This window comes from Entelurus aequoreus, linkage group LG14, assembly GCF_033978785.1.
Source record: "Entelurus aequoreus isolate RoL-2023_Sb linkage group LG14, RoL_Eaeq_v1.1, whole genome shotgun sequence".
NCBI lineage: Eukaryota > Metazoa > Chordata > Actinopteri > Syngnathiformes > Syngnathidae > Entelurus > Entelurus aequoreus.
This window is the reverse complement of record NC_084744.1, coordinates 53,859,111-53,877,807: the sequence shown is the minus strand read 5'-3', so window position 1 is coordinate 53,877,807 and position 18,697 is coordinate 53,859,111. Positions and strand designations below refer to the sequence as shown.

Genomic DNA, 18,697 nt, shown 5'->3' with positions numbered 1-18,697 from the left:
TACACGGTTACTTTGCAGAGCTCTAGACGGCAGCAACCACTCAACGACAACACATCGTTTGCAGACTATAATTACTGGTTTGCAAAAAATATTTTTAACCCAAATAGGTGAAATTAGATAAACTCCAACGGCACACCAGACTGTATCTCGCGGCAAAAACACGGTTCTATGGAAACCGTTTGTTGAAAACAAAACATTGTGGCTGCCAGCGAAGAAAAATCCATAAATCAGCCGCAGGGTTCAAAGCAGGGGGAAAAAGTAGCGGCTTATAGTCGGAAAATACGGTACTCTCTGAAAGTGTTAATCATAACGAAGTATTTATTTGTAAAGACGAATCAAATGTGTTCGTCTCTTGGATTGTATCTGACCTCTCGTGTTCCTATTGATGTTTACTTCAGTTCAGTTTTAGTTTCGTCCTGCATAGCCATCCCTAAGCTTCAATGCCTTTTATTTTCTGTGTTCCTATTGATGTTTACTTCTTCGTTATGCCTAATATTTCACTCTGCTCCCACTCCACAGTAAGTCTTTGCTGTTGTCCAGCATTCTGTTTTTGTTGCGGCCAGTTCAGTTTTAGTTTCATTCTGCATAGCCTTCCCTAAGCTTCAATGCCTTTTCTTTTCTGTGTTCCTATTGATGTTTACTTCTTCATTATGTCTAATTTGTCACTCTGCTCCCACTCCACAGTAGGTCTTTGCTGTCGTCCAGCATTCTGTTTTTGTTTACTTTGCGGCCAGTTCAGTTTTAGTTTCGTCCTGCGTAGCCTTCCCTAAGCTCCCACTCCACAGTAAGTCTTTGCTGTCGTCCAGCATTCTGTTTTTATTCCGGCCAGTTCAGTTTTAGTTTAGTTCTGCATAGCCTTCCCTAAGCTTCAATGCCTTTTCTTTTCTGTGTTCCTATTGATGTTTACTTCTTCGTTATGCCTAATTTTTCACTCTGCTCCCACTCCACAGTAAGTCTTTGCTGTCGTCCAGCATTCTGTTTTTGTTTAGTTTGCGGCCAGTTCAGTTTTAGTTTCGTTCTGCATAGCCTTCCCTAAGCTTCAATGCCTTTTCTTTTCTGTGTTCCTATTGATGTTTACTTCTTCATTATGTCTAATTTGTCACTCTGCTCCCACGCCACAGTAGGTCTTTGCTGTCGTCCAGCATTCTGTTTTTGTTTACTTTGCGGCCAGTTCAGTTTTAGTTTCGTCCTGCGTAGCCTTCCCTAAGCTTCAATGCCTTTTCTTTTCTGTGTTCCTATTGATGTTTACTTCTTCGTTATGCCTAATGTTTCACTCTGCTCCCAAGTTTCCCGATCTCCCCGGGGTCTAACTGACCCCTTGCGTTTTCTTCTCTATTTGGAGCTGCCTTTTATTTCCTGCCACTAATCCTCCAAAAGTGTTCTCTCTCTTTATTTTTCTCTCTCTCTCCCACTTGGCTGACCATAAACAAACCCTTACCAGCTGTTTTTAGAAGCAGAGCGAGCTTTCAATCAGTCTGCTTGTTTTAACCCCTGAGGAATTGCTGTGTTTTTACAGTGGTGGTCAAAAGTTTACATACACTTGTAAAGAACATAAAGTTGAAAAATCTATCCAAAAAATGTTTGGGGCCAATTTCACTCATGGATAGGAACCCTTTCAGTTTCCGTTTTGCCTTTGCTTTCACTTTCCAGAGCCAGGCCTTATTTTATGCAGAATACTGTTGTACAAATGCCTGATTGTTTCAGTGTCTTACGTTTAGGTGGGACTTCTATCTGGACCAAGACTGCTCGTTCAGCTAATTAGAGGTACTGTAGCTAATTGCACAGGATGTGAGAGAACAAAAGCAACAAATGATCCATCTTGTCCTTTGCGAGGTCACTTCCTCGTGTGAGTTATGTCATTCATTAGTTGGCTGATCTGGAAGGAATGTGTCACAGTAAAGCAAAGTTCATGGCATGGATTGACGTCACCGTGGCCTGACTGGTAATAAATAGTAGGTGGACGACCAATAAAGAGGGCAGGGATACGACAAAACCCAAAACCAGTGAAGTTAATTGTGTAAACGGTAAATAAAAACAGAATACAATGATTTGCGAATCCTTTTCAACTTATATTCAATTGAATAGACTGCAAAGACAAGATATTTAATGTTCGAACTGAGAAACTGAAGCCACGCCGTTGTAACACGTGGCTTGGCATCGTCTTGCTGAAATAAGCAGGGGCGTCCATGATAACGTTGCTTGGATGGCAACATATGTTGCTCCAAAATCTGTATGTACTTTACAGCATTAATGGTGCCTTCACAGATGTGTAAGTTACCCATGCCTTGGGCACTAATACACCCCCATACCATCACAGATGCTAGCTTTTGAACTTTGCGCCTATAACAATCCGGATGGTTCTATTCCTCTTTGGTCCGGAGGACACGACGTTCACAGTTTCCAAAAACAATTTGAAATGTGGACTCGTCAGACCACAGAACACCTTTCCACTTTGCATCAGTCCATCTTAGATGAGCTCGGGCCCGGAGAAGCCGGCGGCGTTTCTGGGTGTTGTTGATAAATGGCTTTCGCTTTGCATAGTAGAGTTTTAACTTGCACTCACAGATGTAGCGACCAACTGTAGTTACTGACAGTGGTTTTCTGAAGCGTTCCTGAGCCCATGTGGTGATATCCTTTACACACTGATGTCGCTTTTTGATGCAGTACCGCCTGAGGGATCGAAGGTCCTTAATATCATCGCTTACGTGCAGTGATTTCTCCAGATTCTCTGAACCTTTTGATGATATTACGGACCGTAGATGGTGAAATCCCTAACTTCCTTGCAATAGCTCGTTGAGAAATGTTGTTCTTAATCTGTTGGACAATTTGCTCAGGAATTTGTTGACAAAGTGGTGACCCTCGCCCCATCCTTGTTTGTGAATGACAGAGCATTTCATGGAAGCGGCTTTTATACCCAATCATGGCACCCACCTGTTCCCAGTTACCCTGTTCACCGGTGGGATGTTCCAAATAAGTGTTTGATGAGCATTCCTCAACTTTCTCAGTCTTTTTTGCCACTTGTGCCAGCTTTTTTGAAACATGTTGCAGGCATCAAATTCCAAATGAGCTAATATTTGCCAAAAATAACAAAGTTTTCCAGTTTGAACGTTAAGTATCTTGTCTTTGCAGTCTATTCAATTGAATATAAGTTGAAAAGGATTTGCAAATCATTGTATTCTGTTTTTATTTAACATTTACACAACGTGCCAACTTCACTGGTTTGGGGTTTTGTACATTTGAATAATTTAACTCTAATAATAGCTCACTAGCTGTCAATTACCGTATTTTCCGGACTATAAGGCGCACTTAAAATATTTTTTTTTTTTCATTAAACTCGATAAATCCTTTATATTTCATTAAACTTGATAGTGTGTTTTACCCACCCCAGTGTTTCCATAACGTTGGACGGGCTGAAAAAGGTCTTAAGATGAAGATGTCAAGATGACCCTTTATGATCATAAATGTAATGATCATGTTGATTTTGAACACCCCTATGGTCCGAAGAATACGGTAACTGACTCTATAATGGGTGTTTCAATGCACTTTTTCGTAATCGGTGGTCGGAAATGTCCGGTTTCTTTAGCAAAGCAGCATATTGAGTGCACTGGTGAGAGATTAAAAGGCTCTCTTGAATCCTAAATTAAATGACTCGACCATGTACACCGCATTACTACAAATTACTACACCTAAAACATACCGGTGTAGTTGTCACGGCCAGGGCGCATTCCAATGCACCATTATATTTGCGTTCTGACGAGTGCACCGCGGGCCACGCCCACGGGCGCTCTCTCTCCGCTGTGGGCGTGCCTCCTCGCGCTTGCAGACAATCTGCAATCAGCGCACCTGCCCGTGATGAGCGAGCTGCCTTCATAAGCCGGCACGACCTGCCATCCCGGGCCGGAATATAACCTTCTGTTCGCGTACAGTAAGCCACGTCCTGCTTGACGCAATCCTGCTCTCGCTGTGTTTGCCCCTCCGTGTTTTCTTGTGTCGTCCCCGCAGTACCCTCCGTCGCCTGGAAAGTGAGCTGTGCGTCTCACTTTTCCCTGGATCTCCCTCTGGACTCTGACTGCCTCCCTCGATCCTTGACTTCCCCCGCTTTGGACTCGGACCTGTAGACTTCTCTCTCCCCTGGACTTCCTCGTCTCTCGTTCAACATTTACGGTAACACTCAACAGCTAATCTACACACATAGTCTTACCCCATACACACTCTTGGATTTTGTCACACTCCATTTCCTTAGTTAGGATGTTTAGTATTGTTTGATAATTATATATATATGGTCTATATATATAATAAATCTTAGAGCTACATTGCCCCCTGGTGTCTGTGTCGTCATCTCCACTCTGTTAAACCACAACAGTAGTGAGTTTACATTATTCACCCAAGGAACTTGAGTTATTAGAGAGCTCCGGTCGGACGGTTTTTCACGGGACACATTTCCGGTGTGGTTGTTTCCGGATGAGGACATGCTGCTGCTCCGTTATTGAATCAAGTAAAGTCTGAATGTCATTAAAACAGTTAGCGCCATCTTTTGACACTTCTTCCACTCCCGTCCTTGCACGCTACACCGCTACAACAAAGATGACGGTGCGCCCTATGGTCTGAAAAATACGGTAACTGACTCTATAAGGGGGTGTTCCAATGCACTTTTCGTGATCGGTGGTCGGAAATGTCTGGTTTCTTTAGCAAAGCAGCATATTGAGTGCAATGGTGAGAGATTAAAAGGCTCACTTGAATCCTAAATTAAATGACTCGACCATGTACACCGCATTACTACAAATTACTACACCTACAACATACCGGTGTAGTTGTCACGGCCAGGGCGCATTCCAATGCACCATTATATTTGCGTTCTGACGAGTGCACCGCGGGCCACGCCCACGGGCGCTCTCTCTCCGCTGTGGGCGTGCCTCCTCGCGCTTGCAGACAATCTGCAATCAGCGCACCTGCCCGTGAGGAGCGAGCTGCCTTCATAAGCCGGCACGACCTGCCATCCCGGGCCGGAATATAACCTTCTGTTCGCGTACAGTAAGCCACGTCCTGCTTGACGAAATCCTGCTCTCTCTGTGTTTGCCCCTCCGTGTTTTCTTGTGTCGTCCCCGCAGTACCCTCCGTCGCCTGGAAAGTGAGCTGTGCGTCTCACTTTTCCCTGGATCTCCCTCTGGACTCTGACTGCCTCCCTCGATCCTTGACTTCCCCCGCTTTGGACTCGGACCTGTAGACTTCTCTCTCCCCTGGACTTCCTCGTCTCTCGTTCAACATTTACGGTAACACTCAACAGCTAATCTACACACATAGTCTTACCCCATACACACTCTTGGATTTTGTCACACTCCATTTCCTTAGTTAGGATATTTAGTATTGTTTGATAATTATATATATATGGTCTATATATATAATAAATCTTAGAGCTACATTGCCCCCTGGTGTCTGTGTCGTCATCTCCACTCTGTTAAACCACAACAGTAGTGAGTTTACATTATTCACCCAAGGAACTTGAGTTATTAGAGAGCTCCGGTCGGACGGTTTTTCACGGGACACATTTCCGGTGTGGTTGTTTCCGGATGAGGACATGCTGCTCCGTTATTGAATCAAGTAAAGTCTGAATGTCATTAAAACAGTTAGCGCCATCTTTTGACACTTCTTCCACTCCCGTCCTTGCACGCTACACCGCTACAACAAAGATGACGGTGCGCCCTATGGTCTGAAAAATACGGTAACTGACTCTATAAGGGGGTGTTCCAATGCACTTTTCGTGATCGGTGGTCGGAAATGTCTGGTTTCTTTAGCAAAGCAGCATATTGAGTGCACTGGTGAGAGATTAAAAGGCTCACTTGAATCCTAAATTAAATGACTCGACCATGTACACCGCATTACTACAAATTACTACACCTAAAACATACCGGCGTAGTGAGTTTACATTATTCACCCAAGGAACTTTAGTTATTAGAGAGTTCCAGTCGGACGTTTTTTCACGGGGGACGGTTGTTTACGGATGAGGAGATGCTGCTCCGTTATGGATTGTGGTAAAGTCTGAATGTCAATAAAACAGTTAGCGCCATCTTTTGACACTTCTTCCACTCCCGTCCTTGTACGCTACACCGCTATAACAAAGATGACGGTGCACCCTATGGTCCGAAAAATACGGTAACTGACTCTATAAGGGGTGTTCCAATGTGGTCGGAAATGTCTGGTTTCTTTAGCAAAGCAGCATATTGAGTGCACTGGTGAGAGATTAAAAGTCTCTTTTGAATCGTAAATTAAATGACTCGACCATGTACACCGCATTACTGCAAATTGAAATCAAATCAGCTGTTAAACTAAAGAGATTACGGAGAGAAAAAACCGTGGATGAGGTCTGCATTGTGCCTGAGAAAATGCACCGCACACACACGCTCAGCCTCATTCTGCGAAATGAGGATTACTGTAAAACAATTAGTGGTTAAGAAAAGGCCCGCACGCACAGTGGGAAGTGGGAAGTGGGGAATGACACATCACACAGCCTCTGGCAAAGGCCTGCATTCACAGAAAGGGATGCACCACTCTGTGATCTCAGGGAGTCCAATGTCTGGTTCTTTCTCATCCACGGCACCTCATCATCCACAGACGAGAGGGCAAAGAGCAAACAAGGAGGCGGGGCAATGCCCAAAAGAAGCAGACGTGGGAATCGAATATGTTTTTCCAATGTGAACTCAATCGGGCAAACACAAAAACATATGTATCTTCTGTCATCACCAATTCCACCACATCCCATATTTGAGCCCCTAAAGCAGGGCTATTCAGCTGCCGGCCCAGAAATGACAACAGACAGTAGAGGGCACTAGGACCACTGTAAACACCTTGGCAGACATCTGACATGTTTATGTTATCCTTTGCTAGCAAACAAACATCACTGAGGACCAAACTTGTGATTTACCGTATTTTCCGACTATAAGGCGTACTTAAAGGCCTACTAAAAGCCACTACTACCGACCACGCAGTCTGATAGTTTATATATCAATGATGAAATCTTAACATTGCAACACATGCCAATACGGCCGGGTTAACTTATAAAGTGACATTTTAAAATTCCCGGGAAATATCCGGCTGAAACATCGCGGTATGATGACGTATGCGTGTGACGAAGTCCGAGTAACGGAAGTTATGGTACCCCGTAGAATCCTATACAAAAAGCTCTGTTTTCATTTCATAATTCCACAGTATTTTGGACATCTTTTGCAATTTGTTTAATGAACAATGAAGGCTGCAAAGAAGACAGTTGTAGGTGGGATCGGTGTATTAGCAGCGGACTACAGCAACACAACCAGGAGGACTTTGTTGGAGCGCTAGCCGCGCTAGCCGCCGACCTCACCTTGACTTCCTACGTCTCCGGGCCGCCAAACGCATCGGGTGAAGTCCTTCGTCCTTCTGCCGATCGCTGGAACGCAGGTGAGCACGGGTGTTGATGAGTAGGTGAGGGCTGGCTGGCGTAGGTGGAGAGCTAATGTTTTTAGCATAGCTCTGTGCAGTCTGGTTGCTAAGTTAGCTTCAATGGCGTCGTTAGCACAGCATTGTTAACCTTCGCCAGCCTGGAAAGCATTAACCGTGTATTTACATGTCCACGGTTTAATAGTATTGTTGATTTTCTATCTATCCTTCCAGTCAGGGGTTTATTTTTTTGTTTCTATATGCAGTTAAAGCAAGATGCTATCACGTTAGCTCGTAGCTTAAGCATTTCGCCGATGTATTGTCGTGGAGATAAAAGGCACTGAATGTCCATTTTGCGTTCTCGACTCTCATTTTCAAGAGGATATAGTATCCGAGGTGGTTTAAAATACAAATCCGTGATCCACAATAGAAAAAGGAGAGTGTGGAATCCAATGAGCCAGCTTGTACCTAAGTTACGGTCAGAGCGAAAAAAGATACGTCCATCACTGTCTCTCAAGTCCTTCACTGTAACGTTCCTCATCTACGAATCTTTCATCCTCGCTCAAATTAATGGGGTAATCATCACTTTCTCGGTCCGAATCTCTCTCGCTCCATTGTAAACAACGGGGAATTGTGAGGAATACTAGCTCCTGTGACGTCACGCTACTTCCGGTACAGGCAAGGCTTTTTTTTTTTTATCAGCGAGCAAAGGTTGCGAACTTTATCGTCGATTTTCTCTACTAAATCCTTTCAGCAAAAATATGGCAATATCGCGAAATGATCAAGTATGACACATAGAATGGATCTGCTATTCCCGTTTAAATAAAAAAAAATCATTTCAGTAGGCCTTTAAAGGCCTACTGAAAGCCACTACTACCGACCACGCAGTCTGATAGTTTATACATCAATGATGAAATCTTAACATTGCAACACATGCCAATACGGCCGGGTTAACTTATAAAGTGCAATTTTAAATTTCCCGTGGAACTTCCGGTTGAAAACATCTTTGGATGATGACGTATGCGCGTGAAGTCAATCGTTGAAACGGAAGTATTGGTACCCCATTGAATCCAATGCAAAAAGCTCGGTTTTCATCGCAAAATTACGCAGTATTCTGGACATCTGTGTTGGTGAATCTTTTGCAATTTGTTTAATGAACAATGGAGACTGCAAAGAAGAAAGTTGTAGGTGGGATCGGTGTATTAGCGGCTGGCTGTAGACACACAACCAGGAGGACTTTGACTTGGATAGCAGACGCGCTAGCCGACGCTAGCCGCCGACTGCACAGATGATCGGGTGAAGTCCTTCGTCCTTCCGTCGATCACTGGAACGCAGGTGAGCACGGGTGTTGATGAGCAGATGAGGGCTGGCTGGCGTAGGTGGAGCGCTAATGTTTTTATCATAGCTCTGTGAGGTCCCCTTGCTAAGTTAGCTTCAATGGCGTCGTTAGCAACAGCATTGTTAAGCTTCGCCAAGCTGGGAATTATTAACCGTGTACTTACAGGTCCACGGTTTAATAGTATTGTTGATTTTCTGTCTATCCTTCCAGTCAGGGATTTATTTATTTTGTTTCTATCTGCATTTGAGCCCGATGCTATCACGTTAGCTCAGTAGCTAAAGAGCTTCGCCGATGTATTGTCGTGGAGATAAAAGTCACTGTGAATGTCCATTTCACGTTCTCAACTCTCATTTTCAAGAGGATATAGTATCCGAGGTGGTTTAAAATACAAATCCGTGATCCACAATAGAAAAAGGAGAGAGTGTGGAATCCAATGAGCCAGCTTGTACCTAAGTTACGGTCAAAGCGAAAAAAGATACGTCCTGCACTGCACTCTAGTCCTTCACTCTCACTTTCCTCATCCACGAATCTTTCATCCTCGCTCAAATTAATGGGTTAATCGTCGCTTTCTCGGTCCGAATCCCTCTAGCTGCATTGAAAACAATAGGAAAATGTGAGGAGCCTTTCAATTGACTACGTCACGCTACTTCCAGTAGGGGCAAGGCTTTTTTTTTAATCAGATAAAGTTGCAATCTTTATCGTTGTCGTTCTCTACTAAATCCTTTCAGCAAAAATATGGCAATATCGCGAAATGATCAAGTATGACACATAGAATGGATCTGCTAGCCCCGTTTAAATTTAAAAAAATAATTTCAGTAGGCCTTTAAAATCTTTTTTTTTCTTCTCAATACGCGACAGATCGCCTTATAACCCGGTGCGCCTAATGTACGGAATAATTCTGGTTTTCCTGACCGACCTCAAAGCTATTCTATTTGGTACATGGTGAAATGATAAGTGTGACCAGTAGATGGCAGTCACACATAAGAGATGTATAAGATTTTTTGCTACATCTGACATCACACGGACAAAGATAAGACCTTCTGGAGGAAAGTTCTGTGGTCAGATGTAGGGCTGCAACAACTAATTGATTACATCGATTAAAGTCGATTATTAAAATAGTTGCCGATTAATTTAGTCATCGATTTGTTGGATCTATGCTATGCGCAGTTTTTTTTTTGTGTGTTTTTTTTAAATAATTTTTTTTAATTTATAAACTGCAACATTTATAAACAGCTGAGAAACAATAATAAAAATAAGTATGGTGCCAGTATGCTGTTTTTTTCCAATAAAATACTGGAAAGGATAGAAATGTAGTTTGTCTCTTTTATCCGATTATTAATCGAAGTAATAATCGACAGATTAATCGATTATAAAACTAATCGTTAGTTGCAGCCCTAGTCAGATGAAACAATAATTGAGCTGTTTGGCCACAATACCCAGCAATATGTTTGGAGGAGAAAAGGTGAGGCCTTTAATCCCAGGAACACCATACCTACCGTCAAGCATGGTGGTGGTAATATTATGCTCTGGGCCTGTTTTGCCGCCAATGGAACTGGTGCTCCACAGAGAGTAAATGGGACAATGAAAAAGGAGGATTACCTCCAAATTCTTCAGGACAACCTAAAATCATCAGACCGGAGGTTGGGTCTTGGGCGCAGTTGGGTGTTCCAACAGGACAATGACCTCAAACACACGTCAAAAGTGGTAAAGGAATGGCTAGAATAAAAGTTTTAGAATGGCCTTCCCAAAGTCCGGACTTAAACGTGTGGACAATGCTGAAGAAACAAGTCCATGTCAGAAAACCAACAAATTTAGCCGAACTGCACCAATTTTGTCAAGAGGAGTGGTCAAAAAATCAAGCAGAAGCTTGTGGATGGCTACCAAAAGCGCCTTATTGCAGTGAAACTTGCCAAGGGACATGTAAGCAAATATTAACATTGCTGTATGTATACTTTTGACCCAGCACATTTTCAGTAGACCCATAATAAATTCATAAAAGAACCAAACTTCATGAATGTTTTTTTTTGTGACCAACAAGTATGTGCTCCAATCACTCTATCACAAACAAATAAGAGTTGTAGAAATGATTGGAAACTCAAGACAGCCATGACATTATGTTCTTTACAAGTGTATGTCAACTTTTGCACACATTGACGTCACACCATCATATATTCATCATAGGTCTACTTTGAATTAAAGCACAAAAGCACCAAAATTGTTCATCCATCCCATGTTTAGTATTAACAATCAGTATTCCCATCTAGGTATGTTTCTTAGAACCACCAAATAGTTGTTACATACCAGTGGTCTCTCCAGTTTCTTTAGTTCCAGTGATTTCAGTGGTAATTTCTGTTTTCTACTACCTATATTGCTGCATGACTACCTTTTTTCAGAATGCATGTCACAGAAGTGAGTGTTAGGGGTAATAAAATATGGATATTAAAGCATCACTGTCATACGTTTATCATAAGCTTTGATGGCTTTTAGTGCAGTCATGTGGCGTTTACCTTAAATAGTATATTTGCAATCAAGGGTAAATTTGACTGTTGATTTGAATGTCTTGGGGATTTTGCACATACTGCAAAAGTAGTGAACCCAAAAAAAATTGTCAAATCAAAAATTTAATTCTACGGAGCCCCTAAAGGGACACGGGGGATTTTTTTTTTTTTTTTATAATTTTTTTTTTTTTTAGATATGTATCTCGTGCGCAAGAGAAAGTATCTTGTGCACACGAGAAACTATCTCCTGCGCATCAGAAACTTTTTATGTCTAAAAAAAATAAAAAATAAAATGAACAATAATTATTATTATTATTTATTTTTTTATAACTTTATAAAAAGTTTCTAGTGCGCATGAGAAACTTTTTATGTCTAAAAAGAATAAAAATAAAAATAATAATTATTATTATTTTATGTGGGCTCTGTACCGAGGATGTCGTTGTGGCTTGTGCAGCCCTTTGAGACACTTGTGATTTAGGGCTATATAAATAAACATCCATCCATCCATCCATCTTCAACCGCTTATCCGGAATCGGGTCGCGGGGACAGCAGCTCCAGCAGCGACCCCCAGACTTCCCTCTCCAGAGCAACATTTGCGACTTCCTCCTGGGGAATCCCGAAGCGTTCCCAGGCCAGAGAGGAGATGTAATCCCCCCATCTGGTCCTTGGCCTGCCGCGGGGCCTCCTCCCAGTGGGACGTGCAACAAGGACCTCCCTAGGGAGACGCTCGTGAGGCATCCGCACGAGATGCCCGAACCACCTAAGCTGGCTCCTTTCCAAGCGAAGAGCAGCGGCTCTACTCCGAGTCTCTCTCGGGTGACTGCACTTCTCACCCTATCTCTAAGGGAGATGCCAGCCACCCTTCTGAGGAAACTCATTTCGGCCGCTTGTATCCGCGATCTTATTCTTTCGGTCATTACCCACACTTCATGACCATAGGTGAGAGTAGGAATGTAGATAGCTCGGTAGACCGAGAGCTTTGCCTTCTGGCTCAGCTCCCGTTTCGTCACAACAGTGCGGCAGAGAGACTGCAATACTGCCCCAGCTGCTCCGATTCTCCGGCTGATTTCCTTCTCCATCTTTCCCTCACTCGTGAACAAGACCCCGAGATACTTAAACTCCTCCACCTGGGACAGAGTCCTGTCCCCTACCCGGACTGTACAAACCATCGGTTTCCTGCTGAGAACCATGGCCTCAGATTTGGAGATGCTGATCCTCATTCCAGCCGCTGAACACTCGGCTGCGAACCGATCCAGTGAGAGCTGAAGGTCACGAACCGAAGGTGCCATCAGGACCACATCATCTGCAAACAGCAGTGACGCAACCTTTAGCCCCCCGAGACGTATACCCTCTCCGCCATGGCCACGACTCCGCCTAGAAATCCTGTCCATGAAAATCACAAACAGGATAGGTGACAGAGCGCAGCCCTGGCGGAGACCAACCCCCACTGGAAACGGATCCGACTTACATCCAAGCACCCGGACACAACTCTCGCTTTGGTTGTACAGAGATTGGATGGCCCTCAACAGGGTTCCCCTCACTCCGTACTCCCTCAGCACTTCCCACAAGATCTCCCGAGGGACGCGGTCATACGCCTTCTCCAAATCCACAAAACACATGTAGACTGGATAGGCATACTCCCAGGCCCTCTCCAGGATTCCCGCAAGCGTAAAGAGTTGGTCAGTTGTTCCACGACCAGGACGGAATCCACATTGCTCCTCTTGAATCTGAGGTTCGACTATCGGCCGGACCCTCCTTTCCAGTACCTTGGCGTAAACTTTCCCAGGGAGGCTGAGTAGTGTGATACCCCTGTAATTAGCACACACCCTCTGGTCCCCCTTTTTGAAAAGGGGAACCACCACCCCAGTCTGCCACTCCCTCGGCACTGTCCCAGACTTCCACGCAATGTTGAAAAGGCGTATCAACCAAGACAGCCCATCAACACCCAGAGCCTTCAGCATTTCTGGACGGATCTCGTCAACCCCCGGAGCTTTGCCACTGTGGAGTTGTCTAACTACCTCAGTGACTTCACTCCGAGAGATCGACGTCGATCCCCCATCATCCTCAGGCCCTGCTCCTATCAGGGAGGGTGTGTCTGATGTATTTGGGTTCAGGAGTTCCTCAAAGTGCTCTTTCCAACGCCCCACGACTTCCTCACTTGAAGTCAGCAAAGTCCCATCCTTGCCGTACACAGCTTGGATGGTTCCCTGCTTCCCCCTCCTGAGGTGCCGTATGGTCTTCCAGAACAGCTTTGGTGCCGCCCGATAGTCCTTCTCCATGGATTCCCCGAACTGCTCCCACACCCTCTGCTTAGCCTCGTCCACAGCCACGGCCGCTGCCCTTCGGGCCCGTCGGTACCTTGCAACTGCCTCCGGAGTCCCCTGGGATAACATACCCCGGTAGGACTCCTTCTTCAGTCGGACGGCTTCCCTGACCACCACTGTCCACCAGGGTGTTCGAGGGTTACCGCCCCTTGAGGCACCTAAGACCTTCTGGCCACAGCTCGCATCTGCAGCTTTAGCAATAGAGGCTTTGAACATTGCCCATTCCTGTTCAATGTCCCCAACCTCCACAGGGATGGCAGAGAAGTCCCGCCGGAGGTGGGAGTTGAAGTCCTTCCGGACAGAGGACTCCTCCAAACGTTCCCAGTTCACCCGCACTACACGCTTGGGTTTGCCAGGTCTGTCCAGAGGTTTCCCCCGCCATCTAACCCAACTCACCACCAGATGGTGATCAGTTGACAGTTCAGCCCCTCTCTTCACCCGAGTGTCCAAAACATACGGCCTCAGATCAGCTGATACAATTACAAAATCGATCATTGATCTTTGGCCTAGGGTGCTCTGGTACCAGGTACACCTATGAGCATCCTTATGCTTGAACATGGTGTTTGTTATCGCAAGTCCGTGACTAGCACAGAAGTCCAATAACAATCCACCACTCAGGTTCAGATCAGGGAGACCGTTCCTCCCAATCACGCCAGTCCAAGTATCACTGTCATTGCCCACGTGTGCGTTGAAGTCCCCCAGCAAGACTATGGAATCCCCTGCCGGCGCCCCATACAGGACCCCATGCAAGGTATCCAAGAAGGCTGAATACTCTGAACTCCTGTTTGGTGCGTATGCACAAACAACAGTCAGAGTTTTCCCCCCTCCAACCCTAAGGCGAAGGGAGGCGACCCTCTTGTCCACTGGGGTGAACTCCAACGTACAGGCACTCAGCCGGGGACTCGTGAGTATCCCCACACCCGCCTGTGCCCTCACACCCTGAGCAACTCCAGAAGTGAACAAGGTCCATCCCTTGTCCAGGAGTGTGGTTTCAGAGCCCTTGCTATGCGTAGAGGTAAGCCCCACCAGATCCAACCGGTAGCGCTCCACCTCTCGCACCAGCTCAGGCTCCTTCCCCACCAGCGTAGAGACGTTCCACGTCCCGAAAGTCAGCCTCTGCTGCCCCGAATTGGTCCGTCCGGAGCCTCCACTTTCACCGCCATCCACTTGGCAGCGCACCCGACCCCACTGGTTCCGACCGCGGGTGGTGGGCCCACGTGGCAGAGAAGATGGTGTGTCCACGTAGCTTCTTCGGGCTGTGCCCGGCCGGGCTCCGTGGCAAACCCGGCCACCAGGCGCTCGCTGACGAGCCCTACCTCCGGGCCTAGCTCCGGAGGAGGGCCCCGGGCTTCCTCCGGGCCGGGTAACGCATCCTCTTTTAGGGTAGTAAATAAACATTGATTGATTGATTGATTTAATTTTTTTATAACTTTATAAAAAGTTTCTCGTGCACACGAGATACATGTCTAAAAATTAAAAATTAAAAAGAAAATTAATTATACAAAAAAAAATTTCCCCCATGTCCCTTTAGGGCAGGGGTATCCAAACTTTTTCCACTGAGGGCCGCACATTGAAAAATCAAAGCTAGCAGGGGCCATTTCGATATTTTTTATTTTAAAAACCAATACAATATATGTATAAAAAATATACATTTAGGCCTCCACTCAGGCTTGATCCCGGGGACCCCAAAGGGTTTTGGTCCAAAAAATATAAAAATTTTGTCATTATTCAGCATTATTATTATTCAAGTTTTTAAATCTCTAGATCAACATTAGGTCTGTCAATATAGCATTTTTTAAAGATTTAAATTGTATGTTCCTTTTGTCAAAGAAAACCCTTTTTTTAAATGAAAAAAACACAAAATATGCAATATTTTCACCCAATAAAATTTTTAAGTGGGATATCAGAATCGGAATTCTGATTCTGATTCTGGGGTTTAGCCCAGAGTCATATAACTTGGTATGTGACACTTGTTAACTGTTAGCATGCAAACGATAGCATGCTAGCAAGGCTTGCTAACTTTTTCATCTATTTTTACACTTTTTTTAAATCTATTTTCACAGCCATACACCTTTGAGTCATATACCTTGGTATATGAAACATGCTGACTGTTATCATGCTATCTTTAGCACAAATGCTAAGTGTTAGCATTTTTATGTAAAAAATGCTACTGTTTTAGGCTAGCTCTGTGGTTCATTTTGTAAAGTTACACCTAAAACTCACGGATTCTGACACTCGGCACCATCTTCACAGTACGGTGGGTTCCGGGGACCCCCGGCCAGAGGTCCAGGGCACAGATGGCAGGCCCATCAACATTTCTAGTTGCTAATATATCTTGTACAAATAATCAATGGTTTTTCACATGCTGTATCATCGGATCAGAACTATGCTATTTTAGATCTACCTCTTCATCATCGCTGGGTAGGGCGTCATAGTCACATTCAGAGGTTTCCTGTAGTCGTTGGTATTCTGCGGTCTCCCCCATGGCAGTTCTTCAACACCTCCCCAATATTTGCTTCAGTGTGCCTCTTTCCTCAAAGTCCAGCTCGAGTGAGCGATTTGTCAAAACGATCCGTCAGCTCGTTTCGAGTTCCGCACCTTCGTTAGACAAACCTGTGACAGTGTTTCTGCATGTCATCCGCTGGCAAACATCAGTGGAGTTCATTTACATGCCGGACCGCAATACTCCCACATTCATTGTCGTCCCCGTTTTTGGTTGAGTCAGCTTCGACAAAGAGTTCACGGTTCAGCGATGATGTCCGTGCTCACTGACCAGGTGCTGATCTTTGCGAGAACTGATTTGATGGAGCGTTCTGGCGAGCTCTGGACAAATAATCCTCGTTGGAAGACAGAACACGGCGGAAAAGAAAACCCTTGCGGTTTGAATTTCCCAGCATCTGGTGGTCTTCAATAAGTCCAAAGTGGAGGGGCTGTAGTCAAAACTGAAATGACGGACGTGACGGCCCTATTTCTATCGCTCCGTTTTTGCACGGCATGACCATGACCAAGGCGGTCACTGCAACTCCCTCTCTCCACTGCCACTGTGCACTGTTAATGCTGACACAGGCTCTTCAAAATCCAGTGGTTCCCTTTTCTATTTCTGTTCTCCGGTCATGGCGGCAGCCACTTCATCTCGGGAACGGTCATCAAAGATCCTTCCTCCCGTGTTCTCCACACAGATCTGGAGCAGCTGTCCACACTTACAGTCCTGGGGGGTATTCCATGCTGCTTTGACTTAAACCGACTTGCTGATTGCTCGGTTGATGCCTAATCCCTTGCTGTTGTTGTTATTGGAAGCCTCTCCCCTCCTCTTTATGAATCTGTACCCTTTAACCGGTTTTCCACGCCCCCCTTTTTTTATGTTAACACCGGCTTTGGTGAGTGGTCGCATGGTACTTTCCTGTCTCCAGTAGTCACGGGGATGCAGTCAGTGGTGGTCCTGACCGAAGCAGCCCATGGCGGCATGGCTGGTAGAGGAGGAGGGAGGAGTAAGAGGCGGGGGGGAGCCCTCATGAGGAGAGTTAATCTTGCATCAGCGAGGGCTAAAACAACAGCCTTGATGCTCTGTGTGTTAGTCAAAAGCACCTCTCCCACTACTGGGAGGGTATCCAGGCCATCTGGATCCATGCCGAGTGGACTCAAAAGTATACATACAGCAATGTTAATATTTGCTTACATGTCCCTTGGCAAGTTTCACTGCAATAAGGCGCTTTTGGTAGCCATCCACAAGCTTCTGGTTGAATTTTTGACCACTCCTCTTGAAAAAATTGGTGAAGTTCAGCTAAATGTGTTGGTTTTCTGACATGGACTTGTTTCTTCAGCATTGTCCACACATTTAAGTCAGGACTTTGGGAAGGCCATTCTAAAACCTTCATTCTAGCCTGATTCCTTTACCACTTTTGACGTGTGTTTGGGGTAGGGGTGTAACGGTACGTGTATTTGTATTGAACCGTTTCGGTACGGGGGTTTCGGTTCGGTTCGGAGGTGTACCCAACGAGTTTCCACACGGACATATTAAGTAGCGTGACGCTCGTTGTGTAAACAATGCACACCGAGCCACAACACACGGCATGCTAGCAGCTAACGGGCTACGATAGACTGACCATACGTCCTCTTTTCACCGGACATGTCCTCTTTTGCGGAGCTGTCAGGGCGGAGTTTCTTAAAGGCCTACTGAAAGCCACTACTACCGACCACGCAGTCTGATAGTTTATATATCAATGATGAAATCTTAACATTGCAACACATGCCAATACGGCCGGGTTAACTTATAAAGTGACATTTTAAATTTTCCCGCTAAACTTCTGGTTGAAAACGTCTTTGTATGATGACGTATGCGCGTGACGTCACTAGTTAAACGGAAGTATTGGTACACCTTTGAATCCAATACAAAATAGCTCTGTTTTCATCTCAAAATTCCACAGTTTTCTGGACATCTGTGTTGGTGAATCTTTTGCAATTTGTTTAATGAACAATGAAGACTGCAAAGAAGAAAGTTGTAGGTGGGATCGGTGTATTAGCGGCTGGCTGTAGCAACACAACCAGGAGGACTTTGACTTGGATAGCAGACGCGCTAGCCGACGCTAGCCGCCGACTGCACGGATGATCGGGTGAAGTCCTTCATCCTTCCGTCGATCGCTGGAACGCAGGTAAGCACGGGTGTTGATGAGCAGATGAGGGCTGGCTGGCGTAGGTGGAGCGCTAATGTTTTTATCATAGCTCTGGGAGGTCCCGTTGCTAAGTTAGCTTCAGTGGCGTCGTTAGCAACAGCATTGTTAATCTTCGCCAAGCTGGACAGCATTAACCGTGTATTTACATGTCCATGGTTTAATAGTAATGTTGATTTTCTGTCTATCCTTCCAGTCCGGGGTTTATTTCTTTTGTTTCTATCTGCATTTGAGCACGATGCTATCACGTTAGCTCCGCAGCTAAAGTGTTTCGCCGATGTATTGTCGTGGAGATAAAAGTCACTGTGAATGTCCATTTCGCGTTATCGACTCTCATTTTCAAGAGGATATAGTATCCGAGGTGGTTTAAAATACAAATCCGTGATCCACAATAGAAAAAGGAGAAAGTGTGGAATCCAATGAACCCTTGTACCTAAGTTACGGTCAGAGCGAAAAAAG

At 45.1% G+C, this 18,697-nt stretch overlaps 1 protein-coding gene across 3 annotated transcripts in view; it reads right to left on the bottom strand.

Moving 5' to 3' along the window:
* The window catches only part of tnk2b (tyrosine kinase, non-receptor, 2b), a 166,924-nt gene that overhangs the window by 87,918 nt on the left and 60,309 nt on the right, over positions 1-18,697 (bottom strand). The window contains exon 1 of one of the 3 annotated variants that reach the window (XM_062070213.1): positions 15,976-16,923. The exons of 1 other annotated variant lie outside the window; for it this stretch is intronic. In XM_062070213.1, the coding sequence (XP_061926197.1) occupies positions 15,976-16,056 (81 nt within the window). In that variant the 5' untranslated portion in view covers positions 16,057-16,923. Of the gene's footprint in view, positions 1-11,050; positions 11,164-15,975; positions 16,924-18,697 lie in introns of those variants that run through there. One more of the 3 variants, XM_062070216.1, reaches the window with a different exon arrangement.